General features: G+C 46.3%; 1 protein-coding gene across 6 annotated transcripts in view; it reads right to left on the bottom strand.

The window, feature by feature from the left end:
• RPS6KA5 (ribosomal protein S6 kinase A5) overlaps window positions 1–18,348 on the bottom strand; it is a 133,194-nt gene extending 114,846 nt beyond the window's left edge. For all 6 annotated transcript variants that reach the window (XM_040975158.1, XM_040975157.1, XM_040975161.1 and 3 more), the window contains exon 1: window positions 17,959–18,348. In XM_040975158.1, coding sequence (XP_040831092.1) covers window positions 17,959–18,061 — 103 coding nt within the window. In that variant the 5' untranslated portion in view covers window positions 18,062–18,348. The remainder of the gene's footprint in view (window positions 1–17,958) is intronic.
• Between the last annotated feature and the right edge of the window lie 244 nt (window positions 18,349–18,592).

Raw genomic sequence — 18,592 nt, 5'->3', positions numbered from 1 at the left:
AGGGATTTCAGGCTCAAATTCATCTACTTAGATGTTAACTTCTCAGGGTTCTACATTTTCCCCTTTGGGGTCCTGACTAGGACCCTGGACATATCAAGGTGCACAGGACAAGCAGAACCACAAAGAAAGAGAATAAGGAACTTCTGTGCCATACAGGCATGCAAACAAACTGGTTAGTCTATTTGAGACAACTGCTTCCATACCTGGAGCTGAGCCTAAGCACAAAAGAGCAGGCAATTAGAAAGGAAAGCAGGAGAGGACGCCAGTAAGAGCAAGGAGAACCTGGAATTCGAAAGACAGCTGAAACCCACAAGGCCAAATAAGAGACCATGTCTGACTCCCAGCATCTGTACATCTCCCATTGGACGACGCAGGCACCTGCAGAAAGGCCACACATTTGGCTCAGAGGGGGACTCCAACAGCAGCTAAGGGGGCTGCAAGCCTGGCCACTGCTCCATGCCAACGGTGGGAGAAGGCCGACTGGCAACAAGGTGTGGCAGCTGCAGCTGTGCACTGCCCTCACCAACACTTCCATGTGAAAGAAATACAGTGCTGCTTCACTTCTGCTTTTCAAATCGCACTGAAAACGGCTCTGGGACCAATGCTAAGCTGGAAGGCAGAAGAGAGTTCTGGGGAATGTAATTCCAATTCATCATTCCAGTACTGATAGTACGCAAATCCATTACAGAAGTGGTGCAGAGCTCAGCCATCCTTGGATTAAATTCTGGACCTGGTTTTTCAGCCCACTCAGTTTTATGGCCACATGCAATGAGGCCCTTTCCAAAGGATGCCCATGAGGCCCTCCATTTGCAGCAGGTCCTGTGCTGATGACTAGCTAACTTGTTGTTTTCAAAGCTAAGTCAGTCAATGCAGAGCAAATAACTGCCACTGTCCCTATGCCACTCAAGTCCAAGTGCTACTTCACCACCCGATTATTCATTTTCCATCCAAGGCCAGTGCCAATCCCCTGACAGTAACAGCTGAGACATGTGCTATCACACACGTCAGGTGTTAGCAGCACCCACTCCCACCTGCCATGGTGTCTGGGTCACAGTTTCCCCAGCCAGTGATCCACTCCAATACTCCACTCAATAGTATGCTTCCCAGACCCAGCTGATGATTGCCATCCTAGCTGGGAATCAAGCATAGCAGTCTAATTCAAAGGTAATTCCACAGAGAAGCAATAAAGAGGAATGGAGCAAACAAATAAGGGATAAAGAAAAACCCAGTTCAAGGAGGTACTATCAACTCCACCCACTCTGGACCTTCTGAACAATGATGCAACGCCTCTGAAGGCCCCACTCTAGGAAGGATTACAGAGAAGCATTTCTCATCTGCTCCCATGCCCCATTATTGAAGGTTGGCATTAAAATCCTTATGCTTCTAGGATAGGCATTTGCACTGGCAGAGTCAGCTTCCACCAAGGTCCTGTGCCTTGGAGTGGGAGTCACAGTCCTGGGGCAGACAATGGAAAACATGCAGTATGTGTGCCTGAAGTTACACACTCACAATCTAAAGCAAGCAGCAGCCAACCTGAAACTATGGACCAGAGCCACAAAGCAAGGTAGACAGGATGTGCACGAGAGGTGTCAGAAAGAACACTCATCACGCAGATGTGCTCTGAGAATTACAAAACACACACACACACACACACACACACACACAAAGCTTGCCAGAGACCTGGCTCGCACAGCTCAATAAATGATTCACTGTCATTAGCGCAGACACAACTAGGACTCTGAACACGGCAATGGTGAGGAAGACACAAGATTTTTCAGAATTATAACTCACACAATTGAGAGAGCAATTGGGTGTGTGGGGATAGAGTACAGGAGAGGAAGAAGCCTAGGGTGTTTCCAGCAAGAGGGTCTTGGCAGAAATAAAGGATGATGCCAGCAAATAAAACACATAAGGCCGGGGGCGGGGGGACGCTCTACTGAACTTGAGCTTCCAAAGTATCTGTGGACCACCCAGTGTCTCATGCTCAGTCGGCTACTGGAAGCAATTGATGAGGAGCTAAAACAGCGGATATCCAGTTAGTAGCTCAAATCATGACATTATCGGATCTCCCAAGAACAGTGTAGAGCCAGAAACTTAATCCCGGTCTCCCACCTGAGGTGCAGTGGCCCACACACCTGAGCCTTCACTGCTGCCTCAACCCAAAGGGGTCTGCGGGAGGAGAACTTGCAGAAAAGGGAAGGAAAGGAAAGCAAGAAGTCACTTAGGAAGTGGAAGATTCTGCCAACAGGTGATGAACGAACTCTGACTCAGCCATCTTTATTTAATATGCCTGGATTTGCTTTTCAAACACTAACTAGGAAAAACGTAGTTAGCATCTCATTTACTGCGACCACCCTAATCAGGTCATAAACAGCTTTCCTTCCAAAATTCTGTCTTGCATTACTCAAAAAATTACCAGGCAGACATTTTTTTGGACTAATTTAGCTCCAGTCAAAAGGTAACAACTGTGTGCTATGAAGAAAACAATCTCATTCTGTCGTTTGAGCTTAATTTTCGTAAGGAGGGGAAATAACACAACAATTGACCAGATGGGCTTCAGTTTAGGGAGTCTCCAAACTAGTGCTGACAGCACATGCATTACTCTGAAATGTAAAATCTTCACACCCGTCTACAGGGTCCAAGCTAACCAGTAAGCACACCAGGTTCCTTATCGCTGCCAGGTGGTAAGCCATTCTGAAGCTGTTTAGATTTGTGGTTGGGCCTCAGACCATAGCTCTGGACAGCATTCGGCTGGAGGCAGAACAAAGTCATATTTAATATCTGTGTACTTTAAAACAATACTGTCCACTTTCCTCACATTGCTGGGGTCACCTATCCTGAGGATACACTGTACTTCTGGGGCATAAAACAACACTGTTTACTTATCCAACTGACTCTGGAATTACATGATGCAGCCAATATGAAAGCTGAGTCAGTAAGAAAACAATGCTTATAAAGCAATAACAAACAGCATAATTCCACCCCTCAACATACATGTACCAAATAAATTTAACTGAGAAGAACTGAACTAAATATAAAATACTTCAAAAAGTCAAAAAAAGAACATGAAGCTTACAAAGGCTTCTGACGTGATCCAGAGAGTACACTCCAGGGGCTGACCCCCACACACGATCCCAACAGCGCACTCGTGGGGCTGACCCCAGCAGAGAGCCGAAGCCTCTTCCTGCAGGCCGCCCCCCAGCATTCTGTTAACTTGTAGCTTAGGGCATGGGACTCTGGTCAGCTTTCTGGGTGTCTTCCTCTGTCTAGGCATGTTTTTGAAAAGATCAGAACAAAACAATGAAGCTATTTTTCCCTTCTTAAATAAAAAACTGCCTTTTCTTCACAATTCACAATTCACAGAGAAGGGGGAAAAAACATGCTCTCACAACTGCCATTTCTCCTTGTCCCCACATCTACACATGCCAACTGTCTCTCGCCCTCATCTCTACTGTCCTAATCGAAACAATTCTGTCATCAGAGGTCACGCTTCACGTGTACTGAATCCCGTCCCCTTCTCGGGGATCCTGGCACCTTCATTTGTCCACTGTGGAGAGAGATATCTTCTATCTGCTAGTTCAATCTCCAAATGCCTGAAACAGCTGGGGGTTGGGCCAGGCAAAGGCCAGCTGACACAGACCCACCCACTTAAGCCATCACCTGATACCTATGTTAGTGTGCATAAGCAGGACGCTAAAATCCAAAGCAAATTCCAGCACTGTAATGAGACACGGGCATCCCAAGCAGCAAAAATTTCTGTACCAAAGACTGCAAGATGTAGTCTCAATTTCTCAATCTTTGATGGCTCCAGGCTCGTGACACTTAAGAATGTTCTAGCATCACTCATCCTAAAACAAGGAAATAAAAAAATAAACCCTCCCTGGGGCTAGTGTTGTGACACAGCAGTAAAACCACCTCCTAAGACACCAGAATCCCACATGGGCAACAGTTACAGTCCAGCTGCTCCACTTCTAATCTAGCTCCCTGTTAATCTGCCTGGGAAAAGCAGTAGAAAATGGCCCAAGTGCTTGGGACCCTGAACCCATATGGGAGACTGGGGAGAAGCTCTTGGTTCCTGGCTTCGACCTGGTCCAGCCCCACTCATTGTTTCCATTTGATGAGTGAACTAGTGGATGGAAGATCTCTCTTTTATCTGTATCTCCCTCTCTGTGTACTCTACCTGCATGAATAAAATATAAATTAATCAGTCAATTAATTAATCCTTCCTGACTTCCACACACCTCTCCAGCCAGGCTCCTCTCTTGAATTCCTTCCAGAACCAAGTCTCTTTGCTGTCTTCACCTACACTCACGCCTCAAGCCTGTGCACTCTGGCTGCCCCCACACGCCAACTCTTCCATAACTGCTCTTGAGAAAGTTTCCAGGTGGTAACTAGATACAAGCACACCCTGTCCCCTTCAGGCACCCCTGCTCCTTGCCTTCTGCAACACAACCTCCCTAGATCTTCTCGGACATTCCTTCTAGACATTTCTCCCCGTGTCCTTTCTTAACTCCTTTTCTATTCTTCACATTTGCAGCAGTTATGCAGAGGTCCCCCTCTCTTTCCATTCTACAACCTCTCTGAAAGGTGATTTTACCTACCATGCTAGTATCACATGCCACCATGACAACCATAACACCAAGATTTTTACCTGGAACCCAAGTCTCTTTACTATAAGCTCCAGATCCATATTACCCAGTGACATAAAGCACAATGTTCTAGAATGCCCTTGATGCTAAACCAATCCTTCAACTTATTTCCTGGGTAACCTGGGTGACCAAACACTCAGTTTCCTCCTCCGCAGAGTTGGAACTAAAAACACAATATTCTGGCCCAGCGTGGTGGCTTAGTGGCCAAAGTCCTTGTCCTGAACGTGCCAGGATCCCATTGGGTGCTGGTTCTAATCCCGGCAGCCCCACTTCCCATCCAGCTCCCTGCCTGTGGCCTGGGAAAACAATGGAGGATGAGCCAAAGCCTTGGGACCCTACACCTGCCTGGGAGACCTGGAAGAAGCTCCTGGCTTCGGATTGGCTCAGCTCCAGCTATTGCAGTCACTTGGGGAGTGAATCATCAGATGGAAGATCTTCTCTGTCTCTCCTCCTCTCTATCTGACTTTGCAACAAAAATAAATAAATCTTTTTAAGATTTATTTTTATTATTATTTTTTTAATTGGAAAGGCGGATATACAGAGAGGAGAGACAGAGAGGAAGATCTTCCGTCCAATGATTCACTCCCGAAGTGAGCACAACGGCCAATGCTATGCCGAACCGAAGCCAGGAGCCTCTTCTGGGTCTCCCACGCGGTTGCAGGGTCCCAAAGCTTTGGGCCGTCCTCCACTGCTTTCCCAGGCCACAGGCAGGGAGCTGGAAGGGAAGTGGGGCTGCGGGGATAGAACCGGCGCCCATATGGGATCCCGGGCCTGCAAGGCGAGGACTTTAACCACTGTGCCACCGCGCCGGTCCCAAAATAAATAAATCTTAAGAAAAAAAAAAGTACTCACTTCACAGGGTTGCTGTGTGAATCCAATCAATTTATGAAAGCATCTACTAAGTAGCACATAATAAGCTTTCAATATGCAGGTTACCAAATACATATTTGTCCATCAGAATGCATCAAGAACACCTCCAACCCATTTATTCTGTTAAAATTGAATCCTACATTTCCTGTCCCTGGTCCCAAAATATATCCAAGGCATAATTCTAGGATGACCCCAATGATCTGAACCTTTGTATGACCTTGTCCCCCTTAATGAGTGGATATAATGACATCACTTTCATGGCAAAGGAATTTGGCAGGTGTATTTAAGTTGATCTCATGATAGAAAAAGTATCCAGGGAGTCCCAAACTAATCCCATCTGGGCTTCTTTAAATCTGGGCCAAAAGGATAGAGATGGTCTGGAAGTCAGACAATGAGACTGCTTCAAGATGCTCCTGCTGACCTGAAAATAGGAGGGACCACGTGAGAGGCCTCTAGGAGCTGAGAGTGGTTTGGTTCCCTTGCAGAGTCAACAAAGAAACTAGGACTTCACACAGACGACTGCAAGAACTAAATGCAACCAAAGAGAATGAGCCTGAAGAGGATTTTTACCCAGGACCTCCAGCCAAGCACTCAGTCTGGCTAACTCCTTGATTTCCGCCTCTGGTACCTTGAGCAGAGGACCCAACCAGACATGAAGACATCTAAGCTTGTGAAACAACAAATGGGAGTACCTACAGGCCACTCAGTGTGCCATCCTTTCTTAGGCAGCAACCACTTTCACTAACAGTACTTGTGCTAGCCAGAAAGCCCAGCCCCATACCTGACTCATCTCAATATGCTCTCCTTGCCGGGTCCCACTGTGAGCTGACCCTACTCTCCACTTTCTCAGAACGGCAGCAGCATCCTAACTTGTCTCCTTTTGCACTGTCTTTCATCCTATTCTCCCCACAGTAATGACAGTCACATCTCAAAATGCAAAACTTAATTTTGTCACTCCTAATTAAAAATCCTGCAGTGGTGTCCCAGTTCAGGCTGTAACCTACAAGAGCCTGCATCCCACAGCCCTGGCTCCCTTGCCAGTCCTCTCTCCTGTGCTTCCTGGCTTGGGTTGTGATGCTTGAGCCAGAGGCCTTTCCAGCAGGAATCCTGGGGTGCCGAGCTGGTTCACATTTCAGGACCATCTGGGATACTTCCTTCAGCAGAAATGTTTTGTTCTTGCTCCTCCCTATGATGACCAGGGTCTCTGCTTAGGCATCATGCTTCCTAGACACAGACTCACAGTCCCCACTTGATTAGGTAATGGCACTTGTTAATAGTTACAACACTATAAGTGTCATTATTTATCAATATTATGACACATTATTCATGAATGGCACTCAATATCAGCCTTTCTCACAAAATCTTGAACATCTTCAGAGGTTAGCACCCTTGCAATCATACTGAGAGTTGGGTGATTACATCTTCAAGGTCAATGCTGACAGGAGCTATCCCTAAAATGTCCCCTACAAATGTTCAACATCTATGACAATGCAGGACATAGCAAAGTCTACTAAATCCTCGATGCAACCGTGGCTATTTGGCTCAAGTGATTCATAGCAAAATTAGATCAAAGTTATGAGTTAATTGGCATGTGGCCCCAATAAATTTGTTTCCATGCTAGCCCTACTTTTGTTTCCTTAAAAACAAGTGACACGTTTACGGGAAAAACAGGCACAGATCATGGGAGTGGGTCAGTGCAAGCACACAGAGTCAGGCACAAAGCATGACCTTATCCTTGCTACAGATCCTAAATCCTTTAGGGAATACCCACAATGCCACAGCAGATGACTGATGTGATTAGAGCACCAAGTGCGTCCAATGACTGAGCATGATGGGACAGTCCACATAAGTGGGAAACCGCCCGGGACAAGGCAAACCTGGGTCTAATCTCTACCCTGGCACCTTCAGGATCCTAAACTTGGTTACAAACTGAGCACTAGGTACTTTTAACAGGAAAAGTGTTATCAACTAATCAAAATACTCACTTTTTCCTTGTTTCCTCTGGAGAAACAGAATGATCACATACAGACCACAAGGCAGATTTTACTTAAGAAGACAAATACAGGCTAAAATATCAAGTATCTTCCCTACTTTCCATATTACTTATATTTACATGTGCTCTTTCACAGTATGCGCATCTGACCATGTATTTATCTTGTTCCTGCCTTGGTCCAGAAATTATTCAGGGCAGATTACAAGGATGGCTTTGAGCATAAGAAGAGCAACCAGCACAGTAGCCTTGAATGCACTGGGATCCCATATAGGCGCCACTTCATGTTCTGGAGGTCTCACTTCCCAACCAGCTTCCTATGGTGGCCTGGGAAAGCAGACAAGGATAGCCCAAAGCCTTGGGACCGTGCACCCATGTGGGAGACCAGGAAAAAACTCCTGGCTCCTGGCTTTAGATCGGCTGAGCTCTGGATGTGGGACTGAATCATCAGACGGAAGCTCTTCCTCTCTGTATATCTGACTTTCCAATAAAAATAAATAAATCTTAAAGCATAAAAATACAGAAAAATAACAAGAATAAGAGCACAAAATGGCTCAAGATGCAGCAAACTGTACTTTCATGTGGTTGTGGGCCTGAGATGTGAAGCCTTCTGGTCCCTGTGCTGATAAAACAAGGCTGCTCCAGGAGCCACTTCAGAGTGTTCCTATGAAAAACGGGACAGCTGGTCCGATGCAGCCTAACAAGGCTTGGCACCAAGAGCAGCAAGGAATGTCTCCTCGGGGATTCCATGGAGAGGACACCATTTGGCCTCAACAAAACACAGTGTCTGCTTCCCTTTTCCACTGAAATAACTGCTTGAATAGTGCCTGCTTCACATCTTATTACCCAGCTCTGGCTGAAGCCAGGACTGGCTCAAGCTGCAGTAAAATGCACTGGTTCCCTATCATAATGCAGAAATTAACAGAAAAATTCCACGGCTTACAACCAATGCAAACGTTTTCTCTGATCTTCTTTGAAGATCCTAAGCGTGAAAATGCATCTAGGGGAGCTAAAATGAAGATGACAGCAGAGCTGTGTTCCCTGTGGACAAGCCAGGAAGGAATCTGTCCCCAGTTTCTGCAGGTTGCCCCATTCCTGAGCTCTGGGCCAGCCTCCTCCTTCAGCAGCACTCTCAGCTCTGGGTCCTCATCCCAGCTCCTTCTCTTGCTCTGCTTCCATCTGCACATCACTTTCTGCAGCTCCCTCTCACAAGGACCCCAGACTTGTATAATCCAAGATAATCTCCCAACTCAGGATACTCAAACACATCTTCAAGGTTATCTTTTTTGCCAGGTAGTATGTAATACAGTCACAGGGTTCCAGGAATGGTGGCTGTCATTATCAGCCTACCATCAAGGCTTCACATCGACCTGTGTTGCAGCTACCTAAATTGTAAGGAAGGCATATCTACAAAGTAACAATGAGAGCCACAAATGTAAAACCTAATGTTTTGTTTTTAAACATAAGACTTAATGACAGAATTATTTTAAGTACCAAGTTCACTTTCTATACTGCAAATAATTTGATACACAAAAATATTTACACAATTTCTTGTCAAGAATACATGATTATATAAAAAGCCACACCTACACAAAAACTTGAGTGTGAAATAAAAGCCTTGCAGTACTGTACTAAAAATCAAAAACTTTCTCTCCCCAGTTACAAGAGAATGCCTAATGAATATTAAAAAAAAAAAAAAAAGAAAGAAAGAAAGAAAAATGAGTCAGCTCACTTACAACTTTAGGAATATATAAAATCCAGAGGACTCACTTGGTTTTTAGAGAAAGAGCAACGATTGAACCAAGCAGGATATTGCCAGACATACACAAGGAAGGCAAGTTTCCATTTTAGACCCTATTCATCTCCCTTGCCCACCAAGACACATGGAGGAGTGACCACACCTCTGAGGTGCACAGACTGATCTGCAAATCATTGCAGGAGCCCAAAGGCGACAAGCTCTCCCTCCCACCACATTTGCGATTGACACCGCTTCATAGTATGTCTCCCACGAATCTGCAACCAACACATCATGTTGATATGCCAGATTTTCTCCAGAGGACTTTGCACCAAGCATCAGCTTCTCTTTCTCAAGGAAGAACTTAATCCTGCCCATCCAACCACTTGTCTCCAGGAAGCTGAGGTTTCAACACACTTCCTTGCTTAGCGGAAGTTAACTTGGTTCTTCTACAGTATCAGACTTGGCCCTTGAGGTCTCGCTCCCCCTACAGATAACATATTCCAAAATACAGCTGAATCCCCCTAGGCTTGAGAATTGAGATACTAACTTCTGTTCCCTAAGAGACCACTTTCTTAATCTCTAAAACTCATGATAAAGTGAAAAGGGCTTTTCTTCCAAGATCTGAGTTCTAACTTTCCAATGCATCCCACAAAATCTACTCCTCTCAGAGTGAGCCAAGTGTGAAAAAAGGCACAAGTTCTATTAAACACACACACACAGTTGTTTGTTTGTTTTTTTTTTTTAAGATTTGTTTTTATTGGAAAGGCAGATTTACAAAGAGATTTCCATTTGCTAGTTCCCTTCCCAGGTGGCTGCAATGACCAGAACTGAGCTGATCCAAAGCCAGGAGCTTCTTCTGGGTCTCCCAGAAGGTTCAGGGTCTCAAGGCTTTCAGCCATTTTCCACTGCTTTCCCAGGCCACAAGCAGGGAGCTGGAAAGCAAGCGGAGCAGCTGGGACATGAACTGGTACCCTTATGGAATCCAAGTGCTTGCAAGGTGAGGATTTAGCCATTGAGTTATCGCACTGGGCCCTCATACATGAATTTTAAAAGGAAAGCTGCATTGTACTCAGGGAACTAAGACTCACTGAAGTCTTTCAATGTATTTTACTGTAGGTAAAAGTTCCCAAAGAGCTAATTACAAGTTAAATCATTGTAAGTGCAACTGTATTTAAAAAAAAAAGTAGGGAAATGTTCTTTTTCAGTGGAATTCTTCACATATCCTTCCACAGAATGGTCTCTAAAAGCCAATCACCACGTTCGACTTTGCTCTACATCAGGATTTCCACAAGCAGCAGTTTTGTGTTAGTAAGCACACCAGATAATATGACCAGGTGAAATTTATCCCAGGAATGCAAGGTTGGATTGATCCCCCACAATTAATTAAAGTAAAATCACACCAATGATCATCTCAATATAGGCAGAAATGTGATAAAAATCGAACGTCCTCTCATGATTAAAAAAACCACGAACTTGGAATGAAAGAGAAATTCCTCATCCTGCTAAAGGGCGTTCATGAAAAACCCATAACTATTCAAATACTTAGGGTGGAAAATTAAACCCTGGCCCCCAACATCAGAAACAAGATGTCTATTTTACTCTTGAGTACTGTACTGAATCTAGCCAGGCCAACTAAACAATAAAAATGAAACTAAAGACATTCAGACTGAAGTGAAAGAAGTAAAATTATCACTATTCACAGATGATATGATTTTGTGAATAGGAAACACCAAGCCATCCACTAAAAAGATCCTTAGTTCTAATAAACCAATACAGTAAGGCTTACTACACAAGATTGTCCCTACACACTCAAATTGAACAATACAAAAATGGAATTTTAAAACTTCCATTTATAAATAACAGTATCACAGAGAGTAAGATACTTCTGAGTAAATTTAATGTAAGAAGGGCATGGTACAACAGTTCAGTCAACTAATCCTCCCCTTACAAGCACCACACGTGGATACAATCTGTCTCGGTGGCCCCACTTCCCATCCAGTTCTCTGCTTATGGCCTAAGGAAGCAAAAGAGGACGGCCCAAAGCCTTGGGAACCTGCACCTGCGTGGGAGACACGGAAGAAGCTCCTGGCTCCTGGCTTTGAATTGGCTCAGCTCTGGCCATTGTATCCATTTAGGGAGTGTACCAGCAGATGGGAGAATTTTCACTCTCTCTGTCCTCTCTTTGAATCTGCCTTTCCAATAAAAACAAATACATATTTTAAAATATATTTAACAAAAGAAGTAAACACATTCTAAAAATTATAAAACACTTTGCAGGAAATGAAAGAAGACCTAAAACAGCAGAAAGATATCAACTATAACTGATCTATAAATCAATATACTCCCCATCAGAATTCAATCAGTTAGCTTCTTTGCAGAAACCAGCAAATCTTTTCTAAAATAGAGAATAACGAAAACAACCTTCAAAATGAAGAACAGAACTGGGAGATTTATTCTTACCAATTCTAAACGTTACTACAAAAGCTCCAGTAATCAAGTTAGTGTGCTACTGGCATGAGGAAGGAGAGAACAGTGGACCAGAGCTGAGAGTCAAATAAACTCATACACAGATGACCAACTGATTTTCAACAAGGATTCCAAAACAATAAAATGCAAAAAGAACAGTCTTTCCAACAAATACACCTGGACAACTAGATATCCTTACGCAGAAGAATGAACCCACACCACTACCTCACACCATAAACACACTTTACTCAAAATATAATCTCTAAATGTGAAGACTGAAATCAGAAGCACTAATCTTTATGACTTTGCATCAGTCATGCTCAGATATCACATACACACACACACAGAAGGGGGAAAATTGGGAGAAAAAATATTAATTAGATTTCATCAAAATTAAAGACTTTTGTTTAAAGATTTATTTTTATTGGAAAGGCAGATATACAGAGAGAGGAGGAGAGACAGAGAGGAAGATCTTCTGTCCGATGGTTCACTCCCCAAGTAGCCGCAATGCCCGGAGCTGAGCCAGGAGCATCTTCCGGGTCTCCGACATGGGTGCAGGATCTCGAGGCTTTGGGCCATCCTTCACTGCTTTCCCAGGCCACAGGCAGGGAATGGGACAGGAAGTGAGGCGTCAGGATTAAAACTGGTGCCTATATAGGATCCTACTGCATTCAAGGCGAGGAGTTTAACCACTATGCTATCGCACCAGGCCTAAAATTAAAGATTTTTATGTTTCTCCGTATGCTTCCAAAAAATAAAAATATAACTTTTGTATTATGGGGAAAATAATTACAAATCATGTATCTGCTAAGGGACTTAAGTCCTGAATACACTTAAAACTCTCAAACTTCAATAATTTTTTAAAATTAGGTAATTCAAAAAATGAACAAAGAGTCTGAATAAGCATTTTTTTAAAGATTTATTTTTTTTTTTTATTGGAAAGGCAGATTTACAGAGAGAATGAGATACAGAAAGATCTTCCGTCCGACAATTCACTCCCCAAGTGGCCACAACGGCTGGAGCTGACCCAATCTGAAGCCGGGAGCCAGGACCTCTCATACGAATGCAGAGTCTCAAGGCTTTGGGGCGTCCTCTAATGTCTTCCCAAACCAAAAGCAGGAAGTTGGGTGGGAAGTAGAGCTGCCAGGACATGAACCAACACCTGTATGGGATCCCAGTGCATGCAAGATGAGGATTTAGCCACTAAGCTACTGCATAGGGCCCAGAATAAACCTTTCTAGAAACAAAGAATGACCCATGTTAGAACCAAAGGATACTTAAGGTCATTAGTTAAAAACCAAATAAAAACTACAACGAAACACCACTTCACAGCTCCAGGACATCTACATATAAAAAGCAGTAAGTGCTGGCTAGGCTGTTTAGGAAGTAAAGCCCTCCACTGATACAGTACTCCCTCACCCTGCCCCATCCCCACAGCAGGGAAAATTGAAACTTATATTTCACCCACCACACAACCCTATTCCAATAAGAATCAGAGGCCCAGATGGGGCTGTAATCTGCTCACCTTCGTAATAAACATCAAAAATGTTTTTAAATGCAAAAAAAGAGGAAAACAAAATTAATTTTTTAGACATTGTTGGCAGGAAAAGATACAGCCACTTTGAAAAACACTTAGGCAGTTTGTTACAGAGTTAAACATGAGCACACCATGTGTCCCAGGTTTATTGCTGGTATAAACCTGAGAGACAATGAAAACACAGGTCCGGCTGGTGCGGTGCTATTACATGTTCACGCTCTGCCTACAGTGCCCACAATCCATACGGCGCTGGTCATGTCCCGACTGCTCCATGTCTGACCCAGCTCCCTGCTTATGGCCTGGGAAAGCAGCAGAGGGATGGCCATGTGGAGATCTTGAAGAAGCTCCTGGCTCCTGACTCCTAACTCAGCCCCAGCTGTTGTGGGCACCTGAGAAGTGAACCAGGGGATGGAAAATCTTTCTCTGTCTCCTTCTTTCTGTAAATCTGCCTTCCAAATGAATAAACAAACAAATAAATTTTTAAAGAAAGAAAGAGATAGGCAGACACAGGTCCACACAGAACCATGTCCACAAAGCGCTCAGTAGCACTGGTCAGACAGCCAAAATGTGGAAACAACCCAAATGGCAATCAACTGGTGAATGGATAATCAAAATACAGCACAACCAATACAATTTGTCCACTAAAGAAAATTAAGAGTTGGACATGCTGTTCAGTGAAAGCAGTCAGTCACAAAAGACTACAATTGTGTAACTCCATTAAATGCAACTGGTACAGCAGACAAATACACAGAGATAGAAAATAAACTGATGGTTGCTGAGGATGAGTGATGGGAATAAAATGATAGAAATGGACATGGGGCTTTTTCTCAGGGTGACAAAAATGCTTGAAAATTAGATTGTAGGGACCACTGCTCGGCCACACCAGAGCACTTGGATGTGACTCCTGGCCCCTGCTCCTGACTCCAGCTTCCAGATAACACAGGTCCCAGGAGACAGTGAGAACAGCCCAGATAAAGTGACATCCGTCACCCACCTAGAAGACAGGTAGGTATACACGCACAGTCCCTGCCCCACAGCTCTGGCCATGCCTAGCCCTGGTCATTGTGGATCTTTGAGAAATCAACCAGTGGATGAAATTTCTCCCTCTCTCCCCATTTCTCTCGTAAACTTTAGAAAAAGACATTATATTTAAAATTGTATAAATAAAACTAGAGTGTGCCAACAGCTCCATCCATCTCCTAAAAGCTGCCACACTGCACACTCAGAGCATGTGAGCTGTGTACTACCGATTCTGTCTCCATAAAGCTACTTACCACAAAAGACTGTGACCATGGAGGGAAGCAACCACCCCGAGCCAGGCTCTCCAGCAGCCCTGTGGAGCAGTCCCTGGGCTGAGAAGCCACAGGGGACACGTCCTGGGAGGGGATCCACCAGCATTGGACAAGAGATGAAGAGAACACAGTTCTGGCTGATGTCCTGACTACAACTTCAAATAATCCAGCCCAGTGGTTCCCGAATTGGTGCCCCAGGGAAACCAGACCACTTGAAGCCACTGCGACTACCACAGCTAACCTTGTTCAATCCTCTCCTGGGTGAGGCTCTAACCATTTAATGACACAAGCTAGGGAGCTATCTTCCAGCAACCTTTCGCTTCTAAGGACCGAGCCCCACCTTTGCCTTTACTGTAGTGGCTACTGGCCAGAGGAGAAACCTGACCAGAGCCAGGCCACAGGAGCTCTTCCCTGAGAATTTTGTAGCAAAGATGGAGGAGGACATGGGTTCTCTGCAGTATCCAAAGATGAATGATGTAACACCTGGGGTGTGTCTAGACAGCAGAGGAGAAGGAAGAAATCAACCCACTGAGACAAGCACGGCTACAAGATGGAGAGAATAGAAAGTGCAGTCTGGTCCCAGTGGTTCTGTAGCAATCATGCCCTTCCCACAGAGAGATGGCTTTAGTCTTTTCTCCTGGCATCTAAAACAGCACTCCATTCCTAAGAGGTAACAAAATACTTACTGAATATGGGTAGGCAACTCACTACCATTCCAATAAGACCCCTCTTTTATTGCTGTTTAAGAGAGTTAGATTTGATGATCTGAAAGTTAAAGTCCTACTACCACCTTCACTAGCTTTATACTTGGTGTATTATTATGCCTATCACAATAAATCCAAAGTACCACTTCATTTGGCTTCACTCTCTATTGCCAAGGGACAGGGCATTTTCTTAATAGCTTTTGGGATCATCAGTCCCACCAACCTCAGTCTGTCACCCTAAGACCTTCAAGGCCTGGGGAGTACTGGACTCGCTCCTGGATTCTCACCCACTTGAACTCACTCGGCAAATCCTTGAGTCCCTACATACACTATGGCTGCCAGGCGCACATTGGGCATGGCATCTGCCCTCAAGGACCACACAGTCTAGCACAGGCAAGTCCATCAACTGCTATAGCCCCATAAGCCAAAGGCTCCGGGAGAGACACATACAGGCCAGGGCAGCACCAAGGACAGCAAGACGTCTACACTGCACTGGAGAAGGCAGGATGTGCACAAAGCAAGCTTACAGCCAGGCACCCTGGGAGTGAGCTGCTTCCCAACACACTAGATTAATTTTCACACTTTTACACACTGCCAGGAAGTGATTTTTAGGTGCTCGGCCAACATACCCAGAGTGCCTACCACATAGCTGATTAGCTACATGTCCAGTGTCTCATTCAACTATCCCATGCGGTAGATGAAAGTGGGTCTGAAGAGGGGAAGCAGCTTGCCCAATTCTACATATCTAATAAACGCCAGAGTTGGGATTCCAACTCCATGCCCAGGTAGGACACGCCATTGGGTCTACCCAACCGCAGCCTTTCCATGTCCTTCCCCAGGACTTGTGCTGTTGCTGCTGCTTCATCCTCTGGAACACGATACCGGGTTCTGTGCAAATGTGCAGTTATCAACTGTCTATATGCTTGTCCCCACTTTAAGAAGGGACACCATCAGATCAAATGACTTCAGTGCCTATTATAGCATCCTGGGCTGAGAGGAGCACAGTTGGCTAAAGACTCTTTCAAGCTATATTCTAGAAATAACTATATCCGGTCAGTCATCCCAGTGTTCAACAACAAACCAAGATGACTCTTCGTTTCCCTTGACAGTTAGTTAACAGTGCTAATGAATTCAGTATAATGTCATCATCTATCAGGAAAGAAAAGTCTAACATGCAAACTTGAAGCTATGATTCACACTGTGAGTAGAGAAGGGGGACTTGAGCAGGACTCATTGTTTTCTCAAAAACTAGCATTGTTTGCAAAATCCAGAAACAGCACATTTGGTCAACTCCCAACAGCAAGCAGGCAGTTTGCTCCTTGGTCATTTAACAAACACAGCTTGCTGCACCACGGTCAGTGACTAAGGAACATTCGACTTAAGAGCTTTTGCTGTACAATTCTACATATATAAAACAGTGAATCATTATGTAAGATAAGGAAAAAAATCAAAATCTCAATACCAGAAAGCACTTGACACAAGTCAGATATTAATACTGTGTAACTGCATACTGAGTAACATTTCCTGTCCCCTAGAAAATATCCCCTCTCTTTTGAGGGAGGAAAAAAAAACTGTACCCGCACGGGTTATGTGGGAACTCAAAAATAGAGTGAACAGGCTAAAGACAGAATCGACTCACAAGGACCATAAAAACAACGTTTAAAAATGCCCATCTGAGGAAACATGGATTTCACATCTCTCTTCTATTAAGTGACCACATGCAGCACCTGACGAAATGCTATTTGGCAAACTCACCAGAAAGAAATAACAAAAACAGATAGGACGAGCTGAGAGCACATACTTCACAACCTGTTCCAACTGGAACCAGCCCCTGGCGCTTGGGGTCTGCACGATCTAGGAGCATCCCAAACTACCACAACGGCCCGGACCCACAGCCTCAGCCCACGGCAGAACACTAGCCATGCATCGTGTGGCTCAGAAATGGAAAGCTATCTCTCGTGGGAGACTGGGCTCCTCCATAAATCCACACCGTAAGGACGGGTCCAAACGCACATTTTCCGCCAGGAGCGACAGCCAGCAGGGTTACTGAACAGGCGCAAAGCCTAGAACCCCCCTTCTGTCCGTCCCATTTACCTATGGCTTTTTAATTCTCCAGAGACTGAAAGAAACTCCAGGGCCAAGTGTAGTATTTCCTGATATTTACCAAGAAGAGCCCTCAGTCCCCGAAGCCTGTGAGTCTCCCCTCCCCCGCCCCCTTTCTCGCACCGAGAGTCGCTAACAGCCTTAGGGGAGTGGTGAGCGACCACAGCATCTTAGGGGGAGGATGGTCCCCAACCCCACACCCACACCAGGACCACCGCAGGGCAGCGGCGGGATGCAGAAGTGAGTCATGCCGTCCAACTGCAGCGCCACGCACCTCACTCGCAGGAAGGCGCACCTTTGGCCTCAGACAGGATGCAGTGACAGCTGTGTCACCTGTGCGGGGCAAGGGGGACGAGGCATCCTCGGACACGGGAGCTAGAGACGCTGATCGACTGCTGCAAGGGCCACGACCCCGCGGGTCCTGGGATCTGGAAAACTTTCTGCGCCCGCCCACCACCCAGGACGCGCCCCTCGCCACCCGAGACCCCCGTGGCTGCCCCGTGGCGCCCGCCAGGCCCAGCCCACCCAGGTGTCCCCCGGCCGCGGGCGGGCAGCCGCCGGCCCCCACAGGGCACCCGGGCCCGGCCGGCAGAGGGCGGGGTCGCTCACCGGTCCGCAGCTCGTGCTTCACCGTGAGGAGCTGCTCTCCCCCGTCGCCGCCGTCCCCGCTGGTCCCCGCGGCGCCGTCGCCGCTGCCGCCCTTCTCCTCCATCTTCTCCCTTCTCTCGGATCCCGCGGGTCGTTCCGAGGGGGAAACGCGGGGCACAGCGGACGCCTGGCCCCTCGCAGCCCCCGGCGGCAGCCCCAGGAGCCGGGGCGCGGCGGCTTCCGAACTCGGACGCGAAGACGAGTCTTTTTCCCGCTCTGGCCGCACGGCTCGCTCCTCCGCCTCCTCCCCCTCCGACGGGCACCGCTAGTACCGCGCAACCAAGCGGCCACCGGCTCCACCGCCTCCTCCTCAGGGCCGCTCCGCCCTCAGCCAGCAAGGTAGGGCAGCCATTCGTCCCGCCGCCGCCCATAGGGCGCAGGGCGCGCGCGTCTGCCAGCGCCGTCGCCCATTGGGCAATCCATCCTGACGTTTCCGGAGCAGCCTCGCCCCGCTCCTCGAATTGTTGTTGCTTGGCGGGGAGGCAGGAGAAGGAGGAGCATGGTCGTTCGGATTGGTCAGGACCTAGGTTCTGCCCCGCCCACCTCCCGGGATGCGCACGCGCAGTCAGGGCTCTCTCTTCCCTGACCTCCCCAG

The sequence above is a fragment of the Ochotona curzoniae genome, unplaced genomic scaffold (assembly GCF_017591425.1).
Source record: "Ochotona curzoniae isolate NIBS_2020 unplaced genomic scaffold, NIBS_Ocur_1.0 contig_2688, whole genome shotgun sequence".
In the NCBI taxonomy this organism is placed as follows: domain Eukaryota; kingdom Metazoa; phylum Chordata; class Mammalia; order Lagomorpha; family Ochotonidae; genus Ochotona; species Ochotona curzoniae.
The sequence above is the reverse complement of the archived record's forward strand: the minus strand, read 5'-3'. Positions and strand labels throughout refer to the sequence as shown.